At 39.5% G+C, this 20,394-nt stretch overlaps 1 protein-coding gene across 1 annotated transcript; it reads right to left on the reverse strand.

The window, feature by feature from the left end:
- Positions 1-271: 271 nt before the first annotated feature.
- LOC149846166 (putative protein phosphatase 2C 34) lies at positions 272-5,184 on the reverse strand. The gene is made up of 5 exons (XM_089997865.1): positions 4,625-5,184; positions 2,985-3,293; positions 2,302-2,419; positions 1,309-1,532; positions 272-691 (listed from the first exon to the last, which is right to left on the reverse strand). The coding sequence occupies exons 1-5, from the start codon at positions 4,844-4,846 to the stop codon at positions 407-409; spliced, it is 1,158 nt and encodes a 385-aa protein (XP_089853991.1). The 5' UTR covers positions 4,847-5,184; the 3' UTR covers positions 272-406.
- Positions 5,185-20,394: the final 15,210 nt, after the last annotated feature.

A 20,394-nucleotide genomic window follows, 5' to 3' on the forward strand; every position in this document is an offset into this window, starting at 1 on the left:
GGAGTCCGGGGTGGGGTGGAGGCGCCGCTAGGGCACACTTTGTGCATGTTCCAATTTGGGTCAGGGTGCCACTGCCCATCCACCCTGACCCAATACCACCAAATTTCCCCTCCAAAAAATGAGGCCCTAGGCGGTGGCCTCAAATGGCAAAGAGGCCAGCCAGCTCTGCCTCAGTGTCCTGAATGCCTTTTATCCCTGGTGGTTGGCATAAACTATGACTCCTGGTAAGATAGTATAGCACTAAAATCCAGCCCTGGAGAAAGATTACATCTTGAAAATAAGTCGATGTTGATGATCTTGCATACATGGAAAAAGTTCAGTAGTAATTACAAGAAACTGATATACAAGCATGCTAAGCAAAGATATTAAAAAACATTTTAAGGTTCTTGAACACACATTTAGAACATTAGCGGCCAAAAACAACTGTGCCATTTATATAAGGATCCCCTTCGCTCTTATGTTTGATTGCTGCGCCAACCAATGATCCATGATTGACTAAATTGTCTAGACTTTGGGTTGTTGAAGAACTAAAGAATAAGCATATAGCTGAACAATCATCAACTGCCAATCCTGGTTTCCTACAGTTCCATGCATTAATTGCATATTCCACAAGACTTCTCGCTGATGTTTCTTTCCGAGACGCTGAAGAAACAACTTTCACAACTTCCTGGTTTGAGAGGACATCCCACACCTGAATTTAACCACCACAATGAAATTACATTTGTTTCATGCGAACAATCAACAAAACAAGTTGAGCAATAATATTAATGATGATAATGATGATGATGATGATAAAGAAGAAGCCTTCAAAAAAATGCTGTCTAGGGCCAGATGTCTTGACTAAAGCCTTTCCCAACATTGGGGTTGAATGAGATAGCTGGACAATTAAGTCACACTATCATAACGGATGGGTCTCGGGTTTGAATCTCACGGAGGTTATCCCCCAACTTGACTGTCAAAAAAGGACAAAAAAATTGGCAACATGACCCAAGTGAAAATCAAGAAGATAGGGGATTGGGCTAGCATCAACTGCCACTGTGGACCAAAGAAAGTGAATGCCAACCAGTGTCATCAGTAGAGCAGACATGATTAAAAACATTTGCAAATACTTGGAAGCCTTTAACAATGTCAAGAATTATATGGTTTAGAGAAATGTTGATACTTTGGATCCACACAATATGAAAAAACATTATGCTTCAAGTAGATGGATATACTTGAGAAAACCAAGACATCTTCACTCTAAGAAAACACAGACAACAGAGAAGATTGTATGATTAGAAACAGTTAGCAGGTGTCACAAGTGCATACCCCATCTGTAGCTAGCACAAGAAACTGATCTCTGTCTGTAATCTGCCACTGTGTCACTTCTGGGGCAGAAACAATCCCGAAATCTTTAAGACAGTAGTCCCCAAAGGCTCTAGATGTTGACAGACCAGGTGTTCCTTTGTTTGGGGACCATACCCTATACACTCCTGGTTCATCGTGTAAACAGAATAACTGCCCCCTGGATTGCCTTATCCTCTCAGCCTCCTCTGAAATCAATAAGAATAAGAATGACTGAACGAGCTGAAGTTTTCACACACACAGCCCTTGAGTTGCATTGGGTTTTAACAAGTTCCCTCAATCTTTTGCATTGGCAGCACTATATTTAGATTCAAAAAGTATGAATCAAACAAGTGATTTTCTGTTTCGATTATTTAGTATCTTTGGCAGTGCTAAACAGTACAGGGCACTAGGATATTTTAAAGCAGTTATCTGCAAAAGAACTAGCTATACTTGGTATTAACCAGCACAAGCCAAGGAGACACACAAACACACACACATACACATGCCCACAAGCATGCAAACACTTGTAAAACATTTATTCTTAACTATGTACAATGGCTGCCCACAAGGGCCCCGCCCATCTGGTAGGGACGACTTTTGAGTGTCACCAAGTTGACGGGATGCCACAAGTTAGAAACCCATGGGTGGTGTCCCTTGTCACAAGATCAAAGCAGGGGGCACCTCAAGGGTTTTACCAACTGGAGGCCAGCCAATGTGAGGTATGCTATGTACAGTGGCTGAGTATCCTTCATGTAGGAAGGCTTTTCTTAGACATCTTACCGTTTCAGGCTTCTCGAATTTTATTATTGAAAAAGCACACTCAAAAAGAAGATAAATGAAAAAAATGTAAATTAGTTAAAATTTGAGAATGCCCCTGCCCTTGTGTCATGCTGCCTTTTCAATATTTAAAAGTGGACAGGTTTAAGACATGAATTTATTGACATTCTTCCTGACTTATATATCTAAATGACTTACGTGGTAAATGGGGTTTGAAGTCAACAGTCATTTGAACTGCAACCAAGCTGCCATCCTCAGAAGTTGTACCTAATACCGCACGAGAATCACCAACATTTGCTATGACAATCATATCACCCTAAGGAAGGATGGAAATTGTGAGAATCATTACTTGGTCATTAATTTCCTCAGTTAAATGCATAGTCTTGCATGGTAGATCACATGGAAAAAATATTCAAATCAAGAACAAGATAAATTGTTTGAAGTTTCAAATTTAGAATGTAAAGCAAAATGTAATGACAAATAATAGTATCATGCTTTCACATTCTTCAAATATGAAAGGGGTGATCTACACATCCACGACAAAAATGTTTTTTGTCAGTCTTTAACAGCTGAACTTTGAAACCTTGAACTCAGTTTACAAGTGAAGTAAAGCACTCACGCTGTTTGGAATTTTCAGAGATCTATTTAGAGTTCTTTTATTGCCCATTATTATTGAAATTTGCAACTCTGTAAAAATCCAACTAACCAATTTTAACATATACAGGCTTTTGGTATAACAGCCCGTGTTCAGGTTGTACAATTAACCTTACAATCTAGCCCTCCAATATGAAATTTGATCGGGCCAGAGTTTCATGTGAATGTATAGATATAATAGCAATAAGAACCTATAGTATATGAAAAGCATTGTAATTTCTCCTTACCTGCTTCACAACAGTCACTGAAGTTGTCCCACTAGAAAAGCTATAGAAGCTTTGATGCTGGTCAAGTTCCATGTCAACACGAGCACAAGTTCTCACATAGGACTGCTTCCACACATCAAAAGTGCTATAGCTTTTAATGCATTCATCATCAACATCCAGACCAACAGTGGCCAAACCAAGAATCTCCTGCCACTGGCAAAGCAAAGCAGATGGAAGCGAGTCTCTAACTCTTTTTGCCACATAATGTCCCCATGGACCATGCCCATCGAACAGACCACAGAACATCATGTCTTCTTGGCATCCAAATCCCTACAAATGAAATAAGCCAAATAATCTCAAGTGGAGCAACATTATGATGTGATGATGATAAATAATTGTGATAATGTGCCAAAGCTAATCGTAAATAGTGAGTCAATGAATATATTTGAGTTTCTTTTCATATCTTAGCATGATTGAGCAGACAGTCAATTATAGAATGAGGGCGACTGAAAGTATGACAACAATGGTCATGTTACTACTCCAGAACCCATACACTAGGAAACAACCAGAGCAGGCACTGAGGTAAAATAGTGATGGTGATGAGAAAGACTAGAAAGATGAAAGATGCACATGAAGATGATGATAACAGTGTTGGTTGTGGTCATGTTTAATGTAACAGCCAAGTATAACATCTAATCGTATAAAAAGTGATGTTTAAGATGTGCTAATCATAAGAAGGAAATTAACAGTGAAACGTTCTAGTAGATGAATTAACATAAAGACAGTGTTCATCATGATGATTCTTGTTCAAACCTCTGAAAAGAAAGGTAATGCATGTTCAAGAACCCGAGCAAAATGTGTGTTCAAATAAAAGAAAAGAAAACGGTGAGCATGACAAGCCGAGCATAAAAATACTTGAGGAAGATGTTGATGTCATGTTTACCTCAGCAAGCAAGTTTTTTTTCCATATTTAACCTGAGGAAACCCCGACTCTGGCCTAGGAGACATCGTTGCCTTACCGGGGCAGGAAAACGCCAGAGCTAGTACCCTCAACCACAGGGCCTATGCTTGCTTCGGCTAGCGGAAAGGGTTACCGTCCGCAGGAGTCAAACTCCAACTGCCAGTGTGACAGCCGAAGCCTGCTTCAACTACGCTAACCTCTTAACAAGCAAGTTGAACAAGTACTTTAACGAAAAAAGATGTGGATTATGATGGCCATGGTGATGTAACAAGCACGAAAAGATGACGACTAGTGATGCATCCTATTCCAAGCAACCAATTAAATCCTAACCATGAACATGATGATGACCATGCTCATACTAGCACCAAGCTAAACATGAACTATAGTATAAAAATGACGATCAAGTTGATGTTCCAAGAATGACAGAGGATGTCAAATGACGCATTCCTAGAGACCACGTTAAAGAAACGCTAAATAAAGATTAGTGGCGACGTTTACGATCATCAAAAACATCATGGCAATCACCAAACTGCTTGGTTGCCCAACTCTACAAAGTTACAAACATAAGTCAAATCCTTCTGTTTCACATAGCATAACCATACTAAAAAACCGAACTTCAACCAAACATGAAACACCTACTTCAATACTACAACCAATAGAAATGGTAAACAAAATAATGAAACAAAACGAAAGGGAATACCTCCCACACAACCAAGCAATCCTGATTAACTCCTTTCCTCCCTCTCTGCGAAAAAAAGGAAGCGATTCCATTCGACCCATTTGCGAGGACGGCTCGATTGCTGTGAACCAACCGATGGTTCTTCCTCGCTTCTCGCGACAACTCCTCGGCGGTTTCTCTCCCTCCATCATTCTTCCCCTTTCTCCCAGAGAAAGAACTGCAGGAGAAGGGGAGACACGTCATACCCAAAAACGCAAACTACCGCTACTCTTTTCAACACCTTTCACGCCAAGAGCTTCGCTAGAGTGCATGATTTCTCTGAAACTGAAACACCATCATTCGGATTTTATTCGATCTTAAAAGATGTGATCGAAATACCGGATTCTTCGGTTGATATGGAAAGGAGCACATGGTGTTCTTGGGGTGGGAAATTGAAGCCGGGAAAGGAAAGGAAGGGAAGTCTTCGGAATGGTTTTCGGTGGAAGAAAGATTTTGGCGTTCAGTGGAATTGAACGAGGAGAAGTGGAATGGAGGAACGCTCTTTTTATGCACATCACCTTCAGAACCTTTTTCTTCTTCCATCTGACCGTTCTCTCTCTCTCTCTCTTAGATACAGTAGTGGTTTGAAACTCAGCAGTGACGTTACGTAAGCGTGCCTGGGTTGAGGGTTCTTTAACAAAAGTGCCCCCAGGGCCCAAACCCTGAATTTGTCTCCCTCATTAGTCATTGGTATGTAGAGAAAATGACTAATCTGCCATCCTTCGGATTAAGAGACAAAGATAGCTGTTTGGATTCGGAGAATTCAGTGGAATTGGAACCCAATTGGCAGGTGACAAAGTGTTTGAATTCATGAGTTTGGGGCTTTGGTAGGATTAGAAAGAGTTGGGAGAATCCAAATAACCCAAATTCAAGGGAAGTAGATTTGGATGGAAATAAAGATTCTTGTCATTGGAGCATTCCAAATAGCTGCACAAGTGGAAGTGAATCCCAAACAAACATGTGGATTTGCTAACACCACAATTTTAGGGATTCCATAATTGCATCTTAGATGCCACCACTGACAGTTTCCAACCAGGGCCTAAAAGCAAAATCCTTGAAGGTAGTATTTGATAACTACCACCTCATCTAGGTGAAAGTGAAATGTGGAACTGAAGGTATCAAATATTACCCAAGTTTCATCATTTTCTTCATTCATCCAAACTTTGGTGCTGTCCAATTCTCACTTTGGCCGCCTCGGACGCTAGGGAAGACAGTGGACGGAAAGAAAATGGGCCTCGCCTCGCCCCATTTAGACGAGGGATGGAGGACATGAAATGGAGATGGAGGCGAGGATGAATGTTAAAATCAAAACCCATGCAGGGGATGGACTTATGCTTTCCCCTGCCCTTCTCCCCTTCTTCGTCCCCAATCCCAATTAGTAAAATAACTAAAATGCTTTTAGGGATGGTAATGGATCGGAGAAAAATGGGGTTTCGCCCCATTTGGACCGAGGATAGAGGACAATAAACGAGGATGGAGGTTAAAATCAAAACCCGGGGATGAAGGGTGAAATGTTGAAACAGGGCAGGGGTAGAGACATTGTCCCCTGCCCCGGTGGACTGCCATCCCAAACGACTACTAGATTCCAATCAGGGCCTTGGTGCCTCATGAGTCCTTAGAATCCAAACATGAAAAGAGAGTGAGTTATTATTACTGAAGTTAACATAATTTTACTGTAATCGGAAGGTTAACAATAAAACCGAATAATAATGGTTAAAAATAGGAAGAGATTGAATATGTTATTTTTATCTTGGTAATTTTTTTTTTACCTTAAGGTAACGTGAGACCTCTCAAAACAATTTTAAATGAGGAGTCATAAATAATTCCTCATTGCCCTGCCTTCTTGCTTAAGGCCTCAATGGTTTGTCAACTGATATGAAAGTACTTGGGTTCGAAACCAATAGTAGGCCATTATTGCCACAAGAGTAAGATCCAGGAGAGTAGAAGAATCGGGTCCACAAGGTTCAACATGATCCATTTCTTTAGTTTGAATATTATCTCTTATTTTGGGTCTTGTAACGGGTATTAGATTCATGTAACAGATCCAAACATGAATTTAGCAATTTATTTAGATTATGTTATTTTCTTAATTTATATCTATCAAATAAGAAATCTAGGCTCATTAGAATTAGATTCTCCTCATCTATAAATAGGCAAAGATCTATAAGGTTAGGCAGAGTTTAGAGGATTGAAATACTTGTGATTTTACTTTTAATGTACTTAAATATCTCACTATTCTAGTTAATTCATGTATTTTTTTTGCTTTCTTAAATTAAGCTAGATATTTATAAATAATCCATACTTTGATAAAATTTTCTTCGATCCCTGAGTATACGCCACTAAAAATGGGTGTACTCCTCTACTAGGTGGGCAGGGGACCTGACATCAAAGATTTTACTGACCAGAGACCTGCCAATATGTGGTCAATGATGGGAAGGGAGGGTGTTTTCCGTTGGCTTAACCAAAGTAAGATAGTTATGTAAATTGATGTAAGGATGACTCGGAGCAAAAACAAAAGAATTCAAACTATTTCAAGAATGATAAGATGAGATTTTTCACTGAAATTCTGCATCACCTTAAATCAAAGTAGTTCATCATTCACTCTTACAAATAACCTAACTTACCAACGGGGGTTCGGGTTGTCTGGTAGGAGGAGCTAGTGTACGTCCAACTTGTGGTGGGACGTTGCAGGTTCAAAACCCAATGGTATAGCCATATAACTGGTAGGGGTCTGCCTGACTAGAGATGGCAGTAGACCGGGGAGAAACGCCCGCCTAGCCTCGTTTGGACTGGGGATGGAGGACATGAAACGGGGATTGAGGTAGGGATGGAGGTTAAAATCAAAACCCGTGCGGGGACCGACTTAAGCTTTCTCTTGCCCCATCCTTGTCCTCAATCCCCTCATTGCCCCATCACTGATCCTTCTTAGAGATGGCAGTGAACAGAGGAAATGGGGTCCTGCCTCGCCTCACCCCGTTTGGACTGGGGATGGAGGACATGAAACAGGGATGGAGGCGGGAATAGAGGTTAAAATCAAAACCCTTTTAGGAATGGAGGTGGGGAGAGTAGGATTTTGAGACCGGGTGGGAATGGAGATTTTGTCCCCCGCCCCGGCCCCCGCCCCCGCCCCGCCCCCGCCCCCGCCCCTGTCCACTGCCTTCCCTATGCCTAACCCCAGTTTGCCTTAAAAAAAAAAAAACTAACCTAACTTAATCAAATCGAGTCTTCCATAGTGTTAATAGATTTTTGGATAACCCAACCATAGTAGCCAATTTTAAAAATCCAAGAAGCTCTGCACCTTCTGTGGGAATCCAAAGATCACCACCTTTCACCGTAATAACCAATATTTACTAAAAAAATGGGACAGATGATGGAAACCTGGCTGTGTGAACCAATAGAACCTTCCAAAAATTTGGTGACCCTAGCTTCACCTCGTTGGACTAGAACTTTTAAAACCTTATGGTGTTTTTGTAATATTTTGTTGTAAAGAGGGTGCATTTGGGTGTGTAGCTAAGCTTGAACAATATTATACTAAAATGATGTAACAGGATAGCTAACTACAAAATGATGTAACAAGATATGATAAAAGAAAAAGATGGTAGGTGTGGAAACCAGGCCTGCCCGGCCCACCAATAAACCGGTCCGTTGGCTAAGCTTAAGCCCGGTTGAGCCTGCTGGCGGGTTCATGTGCTTAATTAGGTCGGGCTCAACTAAGCTAGAATATGATAACTAGAAATAGGGCATTTCCAACACCTTTTTTTTGCAAATCCAACCACGTGGATGTGCTTGGCATGGTGAATTTGCAAGGAATCAACAATTGGATCATGTATTTTTGATGAAAAAATGTGTTTTTTGAATGCTTGAATATTTATGAAGATTATGAGCCATTGATTTTAAATTTTAAAAAATCATATTTATGCATCAAAACCGGATGATTCAATAACAGGTTCTTATAAAATCAAGCATTTAGATCACATCTGTATGGTTAGATTTAAGAGAAAAAAACAAAAAATCCATGAAAATAGTGATTCACACATTAGTTCTCATATTTTCAGTTCTAATATTCTAGTAATTATATATATATATATATATAGTCACTAGAATATGAGAATTAAAATATGAGAACTTGAAAAATATGATTTTTGAATGCTTTAATATTTATGAAGAGTATGAGCCATTGATTTTAGAGCCTTAAAAAAATCCCATTTATACATCAAAATTGGATGATTCATGAAGGGGTTCTTATAAAACCAAGCATGTAGATCACATCCTTATGGTTAGATTCAAAATAAATAAAAAAAATCCATGAAAATCATGGTTCACACATTCTAGTAATTATATATATATATATATATATATATATATATATATATATATATATATATATATATATAGATAGATAGAGAGAGAGAGAGAGAGAGAGAGAGAGAGAGTTACTAGAATATGATAACTGAAAATATGAGAATAATGTGTGAACCGCGATTTTCATGATTTTTTAATTCTTTTCTCTTGAATGTAACCGTGCCAGGCTTGGTTTTAATGAAACCCTCTCTTGAATCATCCTAATTTGATCAATAAACAAGTTTTTTTAAGGCTTTAAAATCAATGGCTCATAAACATCATAAATATTTAAGCATTTAAAATTTTCATTTTTTTTATCGAAAATACACGATTTGATGGTTGATCCTTAGCAAATTCACCACGCCAAGCACATCCACATGGTTGGATTTGCAAAAAAAGTGTTGAAAATGCCCATATTTCTAGTTTTCATATTTCAGTTCTCATATTCTAGTGTGGGAAACTAGAATATTACCAACCAAATATGTTTGCTGGTATGAATAAAAAAAAATATAGGTTTTTTTTTGCAAATCTAACCTTGCATATGCATTCGGCATGGTCCATTTGCTAGGAATCAATTGTTGAATTATCGTAATAAGATCAAAAATTTGTTTTTTTATGCTAGAATATTTATAAAAATTCTAAGTCATTGATTTTGAACCCTTAAAAGATCCTTCTTATACATCGTAATTAGATGATCCAAAAGAGTTTTTCTATAAAAATCAAGCGTCTAGATCACATCCATACGGTGAAATTTTAGAAAAAAATAAAAAACCTATGAAAATCTTGTTTCCAGTAAACATATTCTAGTTTTCTTATATATATATATAATGCTGATATTGTGTTAGCCTACTTAAGATCGAGGTTGAATCTACAATAGAGGTGGCAACGGATCGGGTATGACTTGAACCCGGCTGTTACCGGATCCTATGGGGTTACAAAGAAGAGGATCCGATTAACTACCAGGGTCAGACCATTGAAGTCTGATTATTAAACGGGTTGTATGGTTTATGAAATTTTATATCAAACCCAGGTCTGACCTGAGTTTCAATTAAGATCCATAAATTTTCAATGTAAAAACTTAAAAAATATTATTTTGTCATATATGGACAACGTCTGGTTCATGTAATTCTTATTGAAATAGGGTATGCTTTTTCTTATAAAAAATCTGGCAGGCCCGAATCCTGATCGGATACTCCGTATCGTTTAGTCAAATTCGAGTTTACACCTACAAATTTTAGCAGAGGTCCGACCCGTAAGCTGGCCGGCCTGTGGGCCTAGCAAGCTGGTGCCCACCTCTAAGAGATGGGAAAGAAGAAGATGCTATGTAGCCTAAAGACCCAGGAATGGATACCTTGATACTTGTAGAGGTATCTATCAAGAATAAACTGATATGTTCAGTGGTCAGGCATTTAAAATGCTGAATATAGGTGGGTCCCAGCCCACATCAAAAACTCGTGTTAGCCCTGTGTCGTGTCATCAAAAAAGTTAAATGATCCGCGTAAGCAAACAACGAGCAGTCACCCTCCATCCTAGCACGGGTTTTGATTTTAACCTGGGTCCCCGTTTCATGTCTAGGGATCATGGCAGTGGACCGGTGCGGGGGACAAGGTCTCCACCCTGCCCCGTTTCAAATCCGAACCTCCATCCCCGGTCCAAACAGGGGTGAAGCGGGGTGGGGCCTCGTTTCCCCTTAGTCTATAATCATCCCTTAAAGGATTGGGAACGGGGTGGGGATGGAGCAGGACAGGGAAAAACCTAAGTCCATCCTCGCCTCCATCCCTGCATGGGGATAGATTTTAACCTTCATCCCCGCCTCTATCCCCGGACCAAACGGGGCAAGGCGGGGCGGAGCCCCGTTGTCCCCCACTGCCATCCCTAGGTGCTACCTACCCCATTAACAATGTTGGTCTTAGCTTCATCACAAAGCAATTTCCAACTAATTATATAATCAAGATCGTCATCTTCTTAACCAATATTTTGGAAACTTCAGTACAACTAATGTGGTCCAAATGAACGTGCAAACCACATTGTTAAATAAACAGCTAACCTCATCATTCATCCATTTTAGCTACGACAAAACTATAAAAGGGAAATAAAATCATTAACTAAGATTTTTAAATTCTTTCAAAGCCAAGAAACAAGTCTGGATCAACCACATTTGTGACTTGACGGGTGATGTTTACATGCTCAAAATGTTGTTGATGTACTTTTATTTTAGACACGTTACCAAAGATATATATTTTTTTAATTTACACGGTGAAACTATGCATAAACTGCCTCGGAGGATCAGAGATATTATAGGTGTTGATTTTTTAACCCTAGAAAATTCGACATTAGTGTTGAAAAACATGATTCAAACACTTATTTGTATTAAACCAAACATGTAAATTCACATCTGGAAGGTCATATATGCAAAAAAGAAAAGAAAAAAGAGTCCTTTACTAGGAGGTAGCCTATGAGGATAGCAAACTTTTGCTCTTATTTGGTGATGGACATAATTTGAACCTAGCCACTGTTCTCTTCTATTATTATTATTATTATCTCCGGTACTACTCTGCCTAACCCCAGCTTGCTAATAAAACGAAAAAAAAAACCACTGTTATAGTTTGGAGTATGTTATCAGTATCAGCAGAAAATCGATAAGCTGCAAGCCTGGATAGGTTATTTTTTTTGAAAATATAAAAAATACAAAAAATATAAAAAATACCAAAAAATAATTTGTTTAAATTAATTTAAAATTATTTTAATAGCTTTTAACATGTGTCGCGTTATGATTGACATGTAATAATTTATTATTATTTTTGAGCTGATACGGAAACGAATTCACTTGAGTATCAGTATCAGCTAATTACACAGCTGAATCGATAGCCAAACGATTTAGGGCCGATACCGATACTGACAACATGGGTTTGGACACCTTAACTTCGGCTGAATTGTAATATTGATCATCACGGCCCTGTTTTGGTGTCTTGGTGCAAAACTTCTCCAAGTACCTCCTTACTGATCATCAGCGAAGTACCCTCAGTGCTTTGAACTACCTTTTTTTTTAAGGCAAGCTTGGGGTTAGGCAGACCCCTACCAGTTATACAACTATATATCATTGAGTTTTGAACCTGCAAGGTCCCAAAACAAGGTGACGTGCACTAGCTGCTCCTACCAGACAAAAAGAAGCCCTCTTTAATATTTGGTTTGAACTTACGGTAACATGAAACTGATGACATCTTTCAACTCTAAAAGCATTAAGCCAACCTACCTAACCAAACGTACAAAGCTCTTGTGGACTGAATTCGTCCATGTGCATACAAAGGATCCAACTTTTTGAATCAATAATTATATTTCTGTGACAGACAATCAGCATCTGCATTTATGGCTTTAAATCTTTCACATATCAAACGAGTCATGGTGATCACATCCTGTGGCGTTAGATCAATTTTTGGAGTTCCACGATTGAAGGCATAGATTACAAAGTGGAAGCACATCACAAACAAGCATACTTTTTCTTGCTTTGTTCTTGCAAAGCATGTGGATTTATTAGAATCCGCAAAAGACAACAGCATCCATTCAAACACTAAACCAAAAAAGAATACTGCATAGGCAAAGTGTAACATGAGTATGAGGACAAGAAGTGATCAATCACTGGTCGGATGCTGATTATGATTGCTGGAATACGACGACGAATACAATGGTTTGTCAAAAAGAGGCAGTGCTTTGCTTGACCTTTTAACATTTGAAGTTTTGAACCGAAAGTGCCGTAGACAATATCAAGCTATTGCACCACTATCATCTATCACTATCAGCACCACATGCTCCACTCCACTCCAAAAGTTACACTCACTCATCAATACTTTCGTGGCACCCACTATCATCTTCATCACAAATCATGAATATTTTCTTAGTTTGAAAAGGTGATTTGTCAGATCATAAATGGTAGAAAGAGAAGGAGAATAGTCCCAAACTCCCACCTTCCATAGTCAAACATGAAATTGGAATTTCACATGCATTTTAAAAATAACTTCTGCCCAACTTGACTGATACCAGTGATCATTCTGATGCACGCCACGGTCTATGGTTCAAAAAGTATACAGAGGTGATTATCAATTTATGATGACTAGAGCACGGGTAGTCCTGCAAGTGTAAGGAAGCAGCTAACAATAAGGTTTACAGACTACACCCCGCTCTATGTACAGTAAAAAGGATCCTGTATGATCTTAGTCACAGATATCGATCACTTTTGAAATGTTGAGATAACAAAAAAAAAGCTTTTAAAATAGCCACTATTTTTTTAAAATATTATGATTTCATCACGATATTATCATGTTATTATTGTCTATATATATTAATATTTAAATATATTGACATTTTTTCAAGTTTTTTTTCGAAAAAAAGAAAATTTTAATTTATCATGAGATTTGCGACTATGACATGATCGTGGGAGTTTTTAAAAAGAATAAAATATTGATTCTTTCTTGCTTTTTGCCTGAGTTCCTGACATGGATTATGGAGAATCCGTCCCCAGAATCGGATCGAATGGCATAAAAGGGACCAGTTTCTGCCATCCCACTCATTTTCATGATACGTGGGACCCATCCACGCCTGGTCGTTTGGATGATGGACCCCACGTACAGAACGCATGGCCTGAGCAATATGTAAACTGAAGAAAATAGATAAACAATGGTAGATCAGGATGGTCATAAGCCCATAGTAATCATAAGTACGGCAGGTCTCTGAAGTTGGGATGGTTTCTCAGTAGAAATATTTAAAAAAAATGGTAGATAAGGATGGTCATGAGACAGGTCGCCTTGTCCAATTGGCCTGATCCAGGGAATTGAGCAAGCGTGTTCGCATAAGAACCTTGCCTGAGCTCATACCTTTTTTTTTTGGTTAAGCCAAGTTAAAACTTGGTTGTCAGCCCTGGCATTTTATGCCGCCAGCCCAGCGACACTGTCTCCGAACCCAGTAGCAGGTTTCCACAGGTTAAATATGAAAAGGAAAAGGGGAAAACTCAGGGAGCGTTTGAATTGCCGTCCATGGGAAGTACCAAGCATAGGCCTCATGCGCACCCATGCAGACACGGGATGACGCAATATTGGTGCGTTCCGGCTGTTCCATGGAACAGCCGAGAACAGACACTTTAGAACAAAAAAACAAACAAACAAAAAACTCATTTTTTTGGGCACGCAGACAGTGTAGGACAGTGCGTCCTGTCCTGTTCACGGACATGCATGGACATTCCGGCCAGTCCTGTCCACGTGCATCTGTGATTCAAACGCACCCTCAGTTTCCATCTTCGGATGGGTGTGAATCCAGATGACCTTAGTGCCGACTTCCAACAATAAAGACCCCAAAGGTGACGGTCCACCGCACTTCCCCCCACCCGGCAATACTCCCACCAAAGGACTCACATCCCAGGTATCAAACATGTGACGTCCTTCAACTTGAATGCATTTAAGAAGACCCACCTAACCAAATGTGCAGAATCCTTAGGGCTTGCCCTCAGCTCATCCTTATGATCATCACAGAACTATATATTCATGCTCATTTGGCCATCTAGTATAAGACGTCACATCTCTATCCCATCTTATTACAACTAAATGTTGAATGATTTGGTACATAATTGTCAGCTTACATGGTTGATCACTTGATACCATCCAAAACCATAAACTAATCTTCAGTAATTGGTCCCAATTTCAATTGGTTATTTTCCAACCATTCATCTCAACAGGCCTCTTATCTTCAGCATGAGTAACAAGAATTTGCTGCACGTTGGCGTTTGTCCTTGGGGTGTGTTGAGAGGGTGGTGTATGTTCCGGATGATTCACTGAATCCCACGTCTGTGTTTGGGGCTTTGAATGAGCACCACGTATACAAGCACATGGGGCTCGTATTCCCGTGTATATTGACATAACTTTGCATCGGACTCTAGTGTTGTTGCAAAGACTTAAGTACCTTTTTTTGCTATTCTTCTCATAAAGTGATGGTTTGAAAAAATGACAAAAATGCCCTTCATTCAAAAAAGAAAAAACAAACAGTTTAAAAAAAGGACAAACATGTCCTCAATCCAGAAAGTCGAGGATGATGTTGACTCTTCAAAGTCTTCTTCTTCTTTCTCCGTTCAAAAAAAGGACAAACATGTCCTCCATCCAGAAAGTCGAGGATGATGTTGACTCTTCAAAGTCTTCTTCTTCTTTCTCCGTAAAACACTATAAAACCCTCTATCTCTCTCTCTAGAGAAGAAATCAAGGGAGGCAAAGAGTTCTCCCTGGAGAAGGCCATGAACATCAACCCTCTCACTCTATCTCCCTTCTCTCTCTACTTCTGTGTACAATCCAAAAGACGATCCTACATTGCTCCATCAAACACCGATTGACCTGCACACTGACTGTAGCATCGTTCAACTTGATTCGTTGTGGAGTCTGATTCATAGTTTTTGCCCTTACAGGAGAAGGGTTTGGGGGCTCCTCCCAGCGTGGGTAGCATCGTTCAACTTTATTCGTTGTGGAGCCTGATTTAGAGTTTTTAACCTTACAGGAGGGGTGTCCGGGGGCTCCCCCTGGCGCGGATCCCACTGCGCGGTCAGCGGGCGGGGGTCCAAGGGGGGCCGCCCCTGGCGGGGGGCTTGGGGGGCAGCGCCCTCCAGACCAAATTTTTTTGGGGCCTTCCAACAACGATTTGTAGTGTTATCGGGCTTTCCTACAGCGATTTATAATATTTTCGGGTCTCCAACGAGCCCCACAACGATTTATAGTGTTATCCGGCTTTTCAACAACGATTTGTAGTGTCTTCCGCAAATCAATATAGCGATTTATAGTGTTTTTGGATCCCACTATAGCGATTTGTAGTGTCTTCCGCAAATCGCTATAGCGATTTATAGTGTTTTTGAATCTCACTATAGCGATTTGTAGTGTCTTCCGCAAATTGCTATAGCGATTTATAGTGTTTTTGAATCTCACTATAGCGATTTGTAGTGTCTTCCGCAAATCAAAAAGTGCGATTTCTACTGTTTTTGAATCTCACTATAGCGATTTGTAGTGTCTTCCATAAATCGCTATAGCGATTTATAGTGTTTTTGAATCTCACTATAACGATTTATAGTGTCTTCCGCAAATCGCTATAGCGATTTATAATGTTATTCAGTAAGCAAATCGCTGTAAATCGCTACCTGAATTAGGACCAACATGTCAGGGCTATATCTCCTTAATCGAAGGTCATATTCCAAATCCGTAAAAAATAATGTCTTCGTTATTGAGTTTAGTTTATTCTTGTAAATTTTAAGCAATTTCAATTGTCATTTCATTCCCCATTTTAACTAAAAACCAGACCCTTATTATTTTGTGTTATTTGAGTTGCACAACACCATTCTCGCTTGACATCCACATCTTGATTCTAGCATGCTCCCTGTTGGATTTTCTATTGATTTCTTCCAACCTTGCTTGGAACAAACATATGTCTTTCTCACCACGACACCCTGTGCATTTTTTGACCATGACACCCGAGACCCGTGCCGGGGGGGAGCCCCCGGACCCCCCTCCTGTAAGGGCAAAAACTCTAAATCAGGCTCCACAACGAATCAAGTTGAACGATGCTACCCACGCTGGGAGGAGCCCCCAAACCCTTCTCCTGTAAGGGCAAAAGCTCTGAATCAGGCTCCACAACGAATCAAGTTGAACGATGCTATCCACGTTGGGAGGAGCCCCCAAACCCTCCTCCTTTATGGGTAAAAACTCTGAATCAGACTCCACAACTCATCAAGTTGAATGGTGCTACCCACGCTAGGAGGAGCCCTCAGACCCTCCTTCTGTAAGGGTAAAAACTCTGAATCAGACTCCACAACTCTTCAAGTTGAATGATGCTACCCATGCTAGGAGGAGCCCTCAGACCCCCCTCTTCTGTAAGGGTAAAAACTTTGAATCAGACTCCACAACTCTTCAAGTTGAATGATGCTACCCACGTTGGGAGGAGCCCCCAGACCCCTCTCCTGTAAGGGTAAAAACTCTGAATCAGGATCTACAACTCATTTAGTTGAATGATGCTACCCACGCTAGGATGAACCTCCAAACCCTCCTCCTGTAAGGGTAAAAACTTTGAATCAGGCTCCACAACAGTCAATGTGCAGGTCAACTGGTGCTTGATGGAGCAATGTAAGATCTTCTGTTGGATGTGTATAGAAGCAGAAATAGAAGGGAGAGTGAGAGGGTTGATGTTCATGGCCTCCTCCAGGGGAGATTTCTTTCTCAGATAATCCTGCAGTGCAGAGACTGGGTCTTAAATAATCATCTTCGGGGCACTTAAGTCTTTACAACCACTCCTTTTCAAGAATCGTCATTTTTTTTGCACCAATGGAGGAGTGGGTACTTAAGTCTTTGCAATCGCATCAAACTCCAACTCTAATTAATGCTCACAAACATGGGGATACGAGACGCACATGCTTACATACGTGGTGCTCTTTGGGACCCCCAAACATGAGATGTAGCTAACTGCCCTGTTTGGGGGGGGGGGGGGGGGGGCATATAACCTGCTTTGGCGTCCCCGCTGCACCCCTCGTAAAATGCCTGGGTTGGGAACAAAAGCGACCTTGCTTGAACCGCTCAGTCTAGCTCACCAAACACAGGACAATGTCTGGGCAGGGACCACTCTGTCCCCACCACTGGGCGTCCCATGAGTCAACCACGCCCCAAAGGACATGCAGATAGCCAAGCCTTACATTGAAGTAACTCATGCAAAAATTGGTTTTTGATCCGATTAGCATTACTTCATCATGGCAATATATCAGGTTCATATTACCTATACAATCACCAAACCAATGTTGTACGTATTGTAATGTATGGTACAATACTATATCGTTACTATAAAGAATATTGATATAATACATATTTGTATCGCGATGCGAGGGCATATCTTATATATTGTATGATACATTTTTATATCGTACAATACATGATCGACACACTTAAAAATAATTAAATTGTAATTTTTAATTTTGGGTTTTAAAGACCTCTTGAAGGTCAACTCTCTTATTTTTATAGAAGCTATTAGAGATGTATTCATGCACTCCAGGACTTATGAGAGCAATTTGGTGATCGATCCGTGTACAAAAGAGAGAGAGCTTTTGTGGTTTGCTAAAGTAAAAATGTATTTTCACAATTTTTCCACTCAATACCTTCCAAAAAATTACAAAGTTAGATCCAAAAAAATTACAGATTTATATCAAGGTTGAAATCAGGCTCTACACTCCTCTAGCAAAGATAACATCAGCCGGCATAATAATGCAAGTAATGAGTGAAAACCGATTGAAAATCGAGTGTAAGTATAAATATAATAATTTTGTTTATATAATATTAAAGTATGAGTCTTGTGGCATGTCCTTAATTTAAAGATATTTAATATTTTACATTGTTCTTCGAGACATGTTTCATATGTAATTTTATGGTTGTATTTTGTGCAATTCATCATTGTTTCATGATTTTTAAAGTTTTTTTTTTGCTAATTTTTTTAACTGCAGCCTTGTAGTTCTTATGAGATCAAGAACTGGACCAAAATACAAACAAAAGGAAAAAAATTATTTTAGCTTTTTTAATTACTATGGGGATATTCGGGCTACATGAATACTGTGGAGTCTGCAGTTGCAGTCATAGCTGATGGAAGTGTTAACCTGTAGATAGACACCCAACACCTGAGAGAGATCAACTTCACAATTGGTTTCATTTATCAATTCATCGGTGAGCTATTAATCGAACTTGATGGCAATGTATGTATTTCTCCGCTCCAAGATTTGGTAGAGATCAAGGCACACATAAATCCTTGCAAGTACTTAACTCTTTGAATTTTGTTTCAGGCCATCCTACAGTCAAGGGTTGGACGAAATGTGGACGACATGGATCTTAACCTCTACCACCGATCTCTTGAGCTTAGAAGAGAGTTTGTAGCTAATCACATGGCACCAATCTCTTCAGCAAGTTAATTCCACTGATGCAGTGAAGTTGTTTGATCTTAAACTAACTAGGAGATGATTTGATGTCATGTACATAATGGCTGAAATAAATTATAAATATTGCAGTCGGGGGATATTTTTCGAGTGTCATTTCTGTTCTATGGAGAATTTTGCCTTGCCCAATACACCATAGCTTAAAAGAGAATGCAAAACCTTGTTTTTTTTATCGAGTCCAAACACTCATTTGTAATCTCACTTTGGCAGTTGTGTCATAGAGCTATTGGACTGACACAGTCCAACAACTCTTAATAGAGCTGTTGGACTGACACATTCCAACAGCTCTAAATAGAGCTGTTGGTGTAACGCCCGAAACTTTAACCCAAAATTTAAGAGGATTTTTTTTTAACAACGGAAACAAGAAATAAAATAAGGTTAAGCATTTCGAGACATTACGGTGAAAAGTAAACCCAAAATTTATTTCATTTTAATATTAATGAAAATCATCAGAGTTTAAATGATATGAATAGTTAAAATTTACAATAAACTCAAGCAATCCCTGAAACAATAAATCCAAAAATCTCGATCCGATGCCTCATCCCGCAGCCGCTCATAAACCCTATTATTTACCTGAAAAATAGTAAATTGTTTGGAATTAGACTACCACGTTTAAGTAGAAAAACTGTAACTCTTAATGCATGTACATCATGAATCTAGTATTTGATGTGGGTGTCAAGTGTAAATCTTTAGTATATACAATAGCACGTAAAGCAACAACAGAAATCAACAGTCATATACATGAGCACTTAGAACATGGTATGTAACATTAATAAGTAAGTGAGGTAAGTTATGCAACAGCAATAACAATAACATGCATAACTTTCATGTAATAGTTCAATCATCTCATATTTACTCATTTCAGGATTTCAGTTCATTTCAATTTTAAAATATAGAGCATGCTGAAAGAATATGCAAATGTCCCTTTTTATAACTCCACTCACTGTGATACCTAACTGTTCTAAATAGTTTTGTATTATCTTATCCCGCGGGTACACACGGGCCAATGCAACCATCACAGAAGAGAACGTTCGGGGATATGTTATTCAAGGGTATTTTATTAACCCGAACATTCTAACTGAGACTGAAAACCCTAAGGGAGCGGTCAGTGACCGAGAGAATCTCCCAAAGGCCAAAACCAAAACAAGATGCATCTCTAACTTCTGCAGAAGAACAAAGAGCTACCACTTAGGACATATTGGTAGTCCGGGTCCCCCCCAACTCCGAGGACTGGGGACCATCGAGTCACTTTAGCTCGAAACAGTAAAACACATGTCCCCGGAGTTTTGTACCACTTACCCTCTCCAAGGTAAGCCTGAATCTGAGTGGGTTAATCTTTTCATTTAATTATGTTCCCGAAGTATGGGGCTTTTCCCCAACTTCCTTCTACTATCATAGCAGTAGAATTCCCAACCTTAGTCATTTTACC

The sequence above is a fragment of the Nuphar pumila genome, chromosome 2 (assembly GCF_984573655.1).
Source record: "Nuphar pumila chromosome 2, dmNupPumi1.hap1.1, whole genome shotgun sequence".
Classification (NCBI taxonomy): domain Eukaryota; kingdom Viridiplantae; phylum Streptophyta; class Magnoliopsida; order Nymphaeales; family Nymphaeaceae; genus Nuphar; species Nuphar pumila.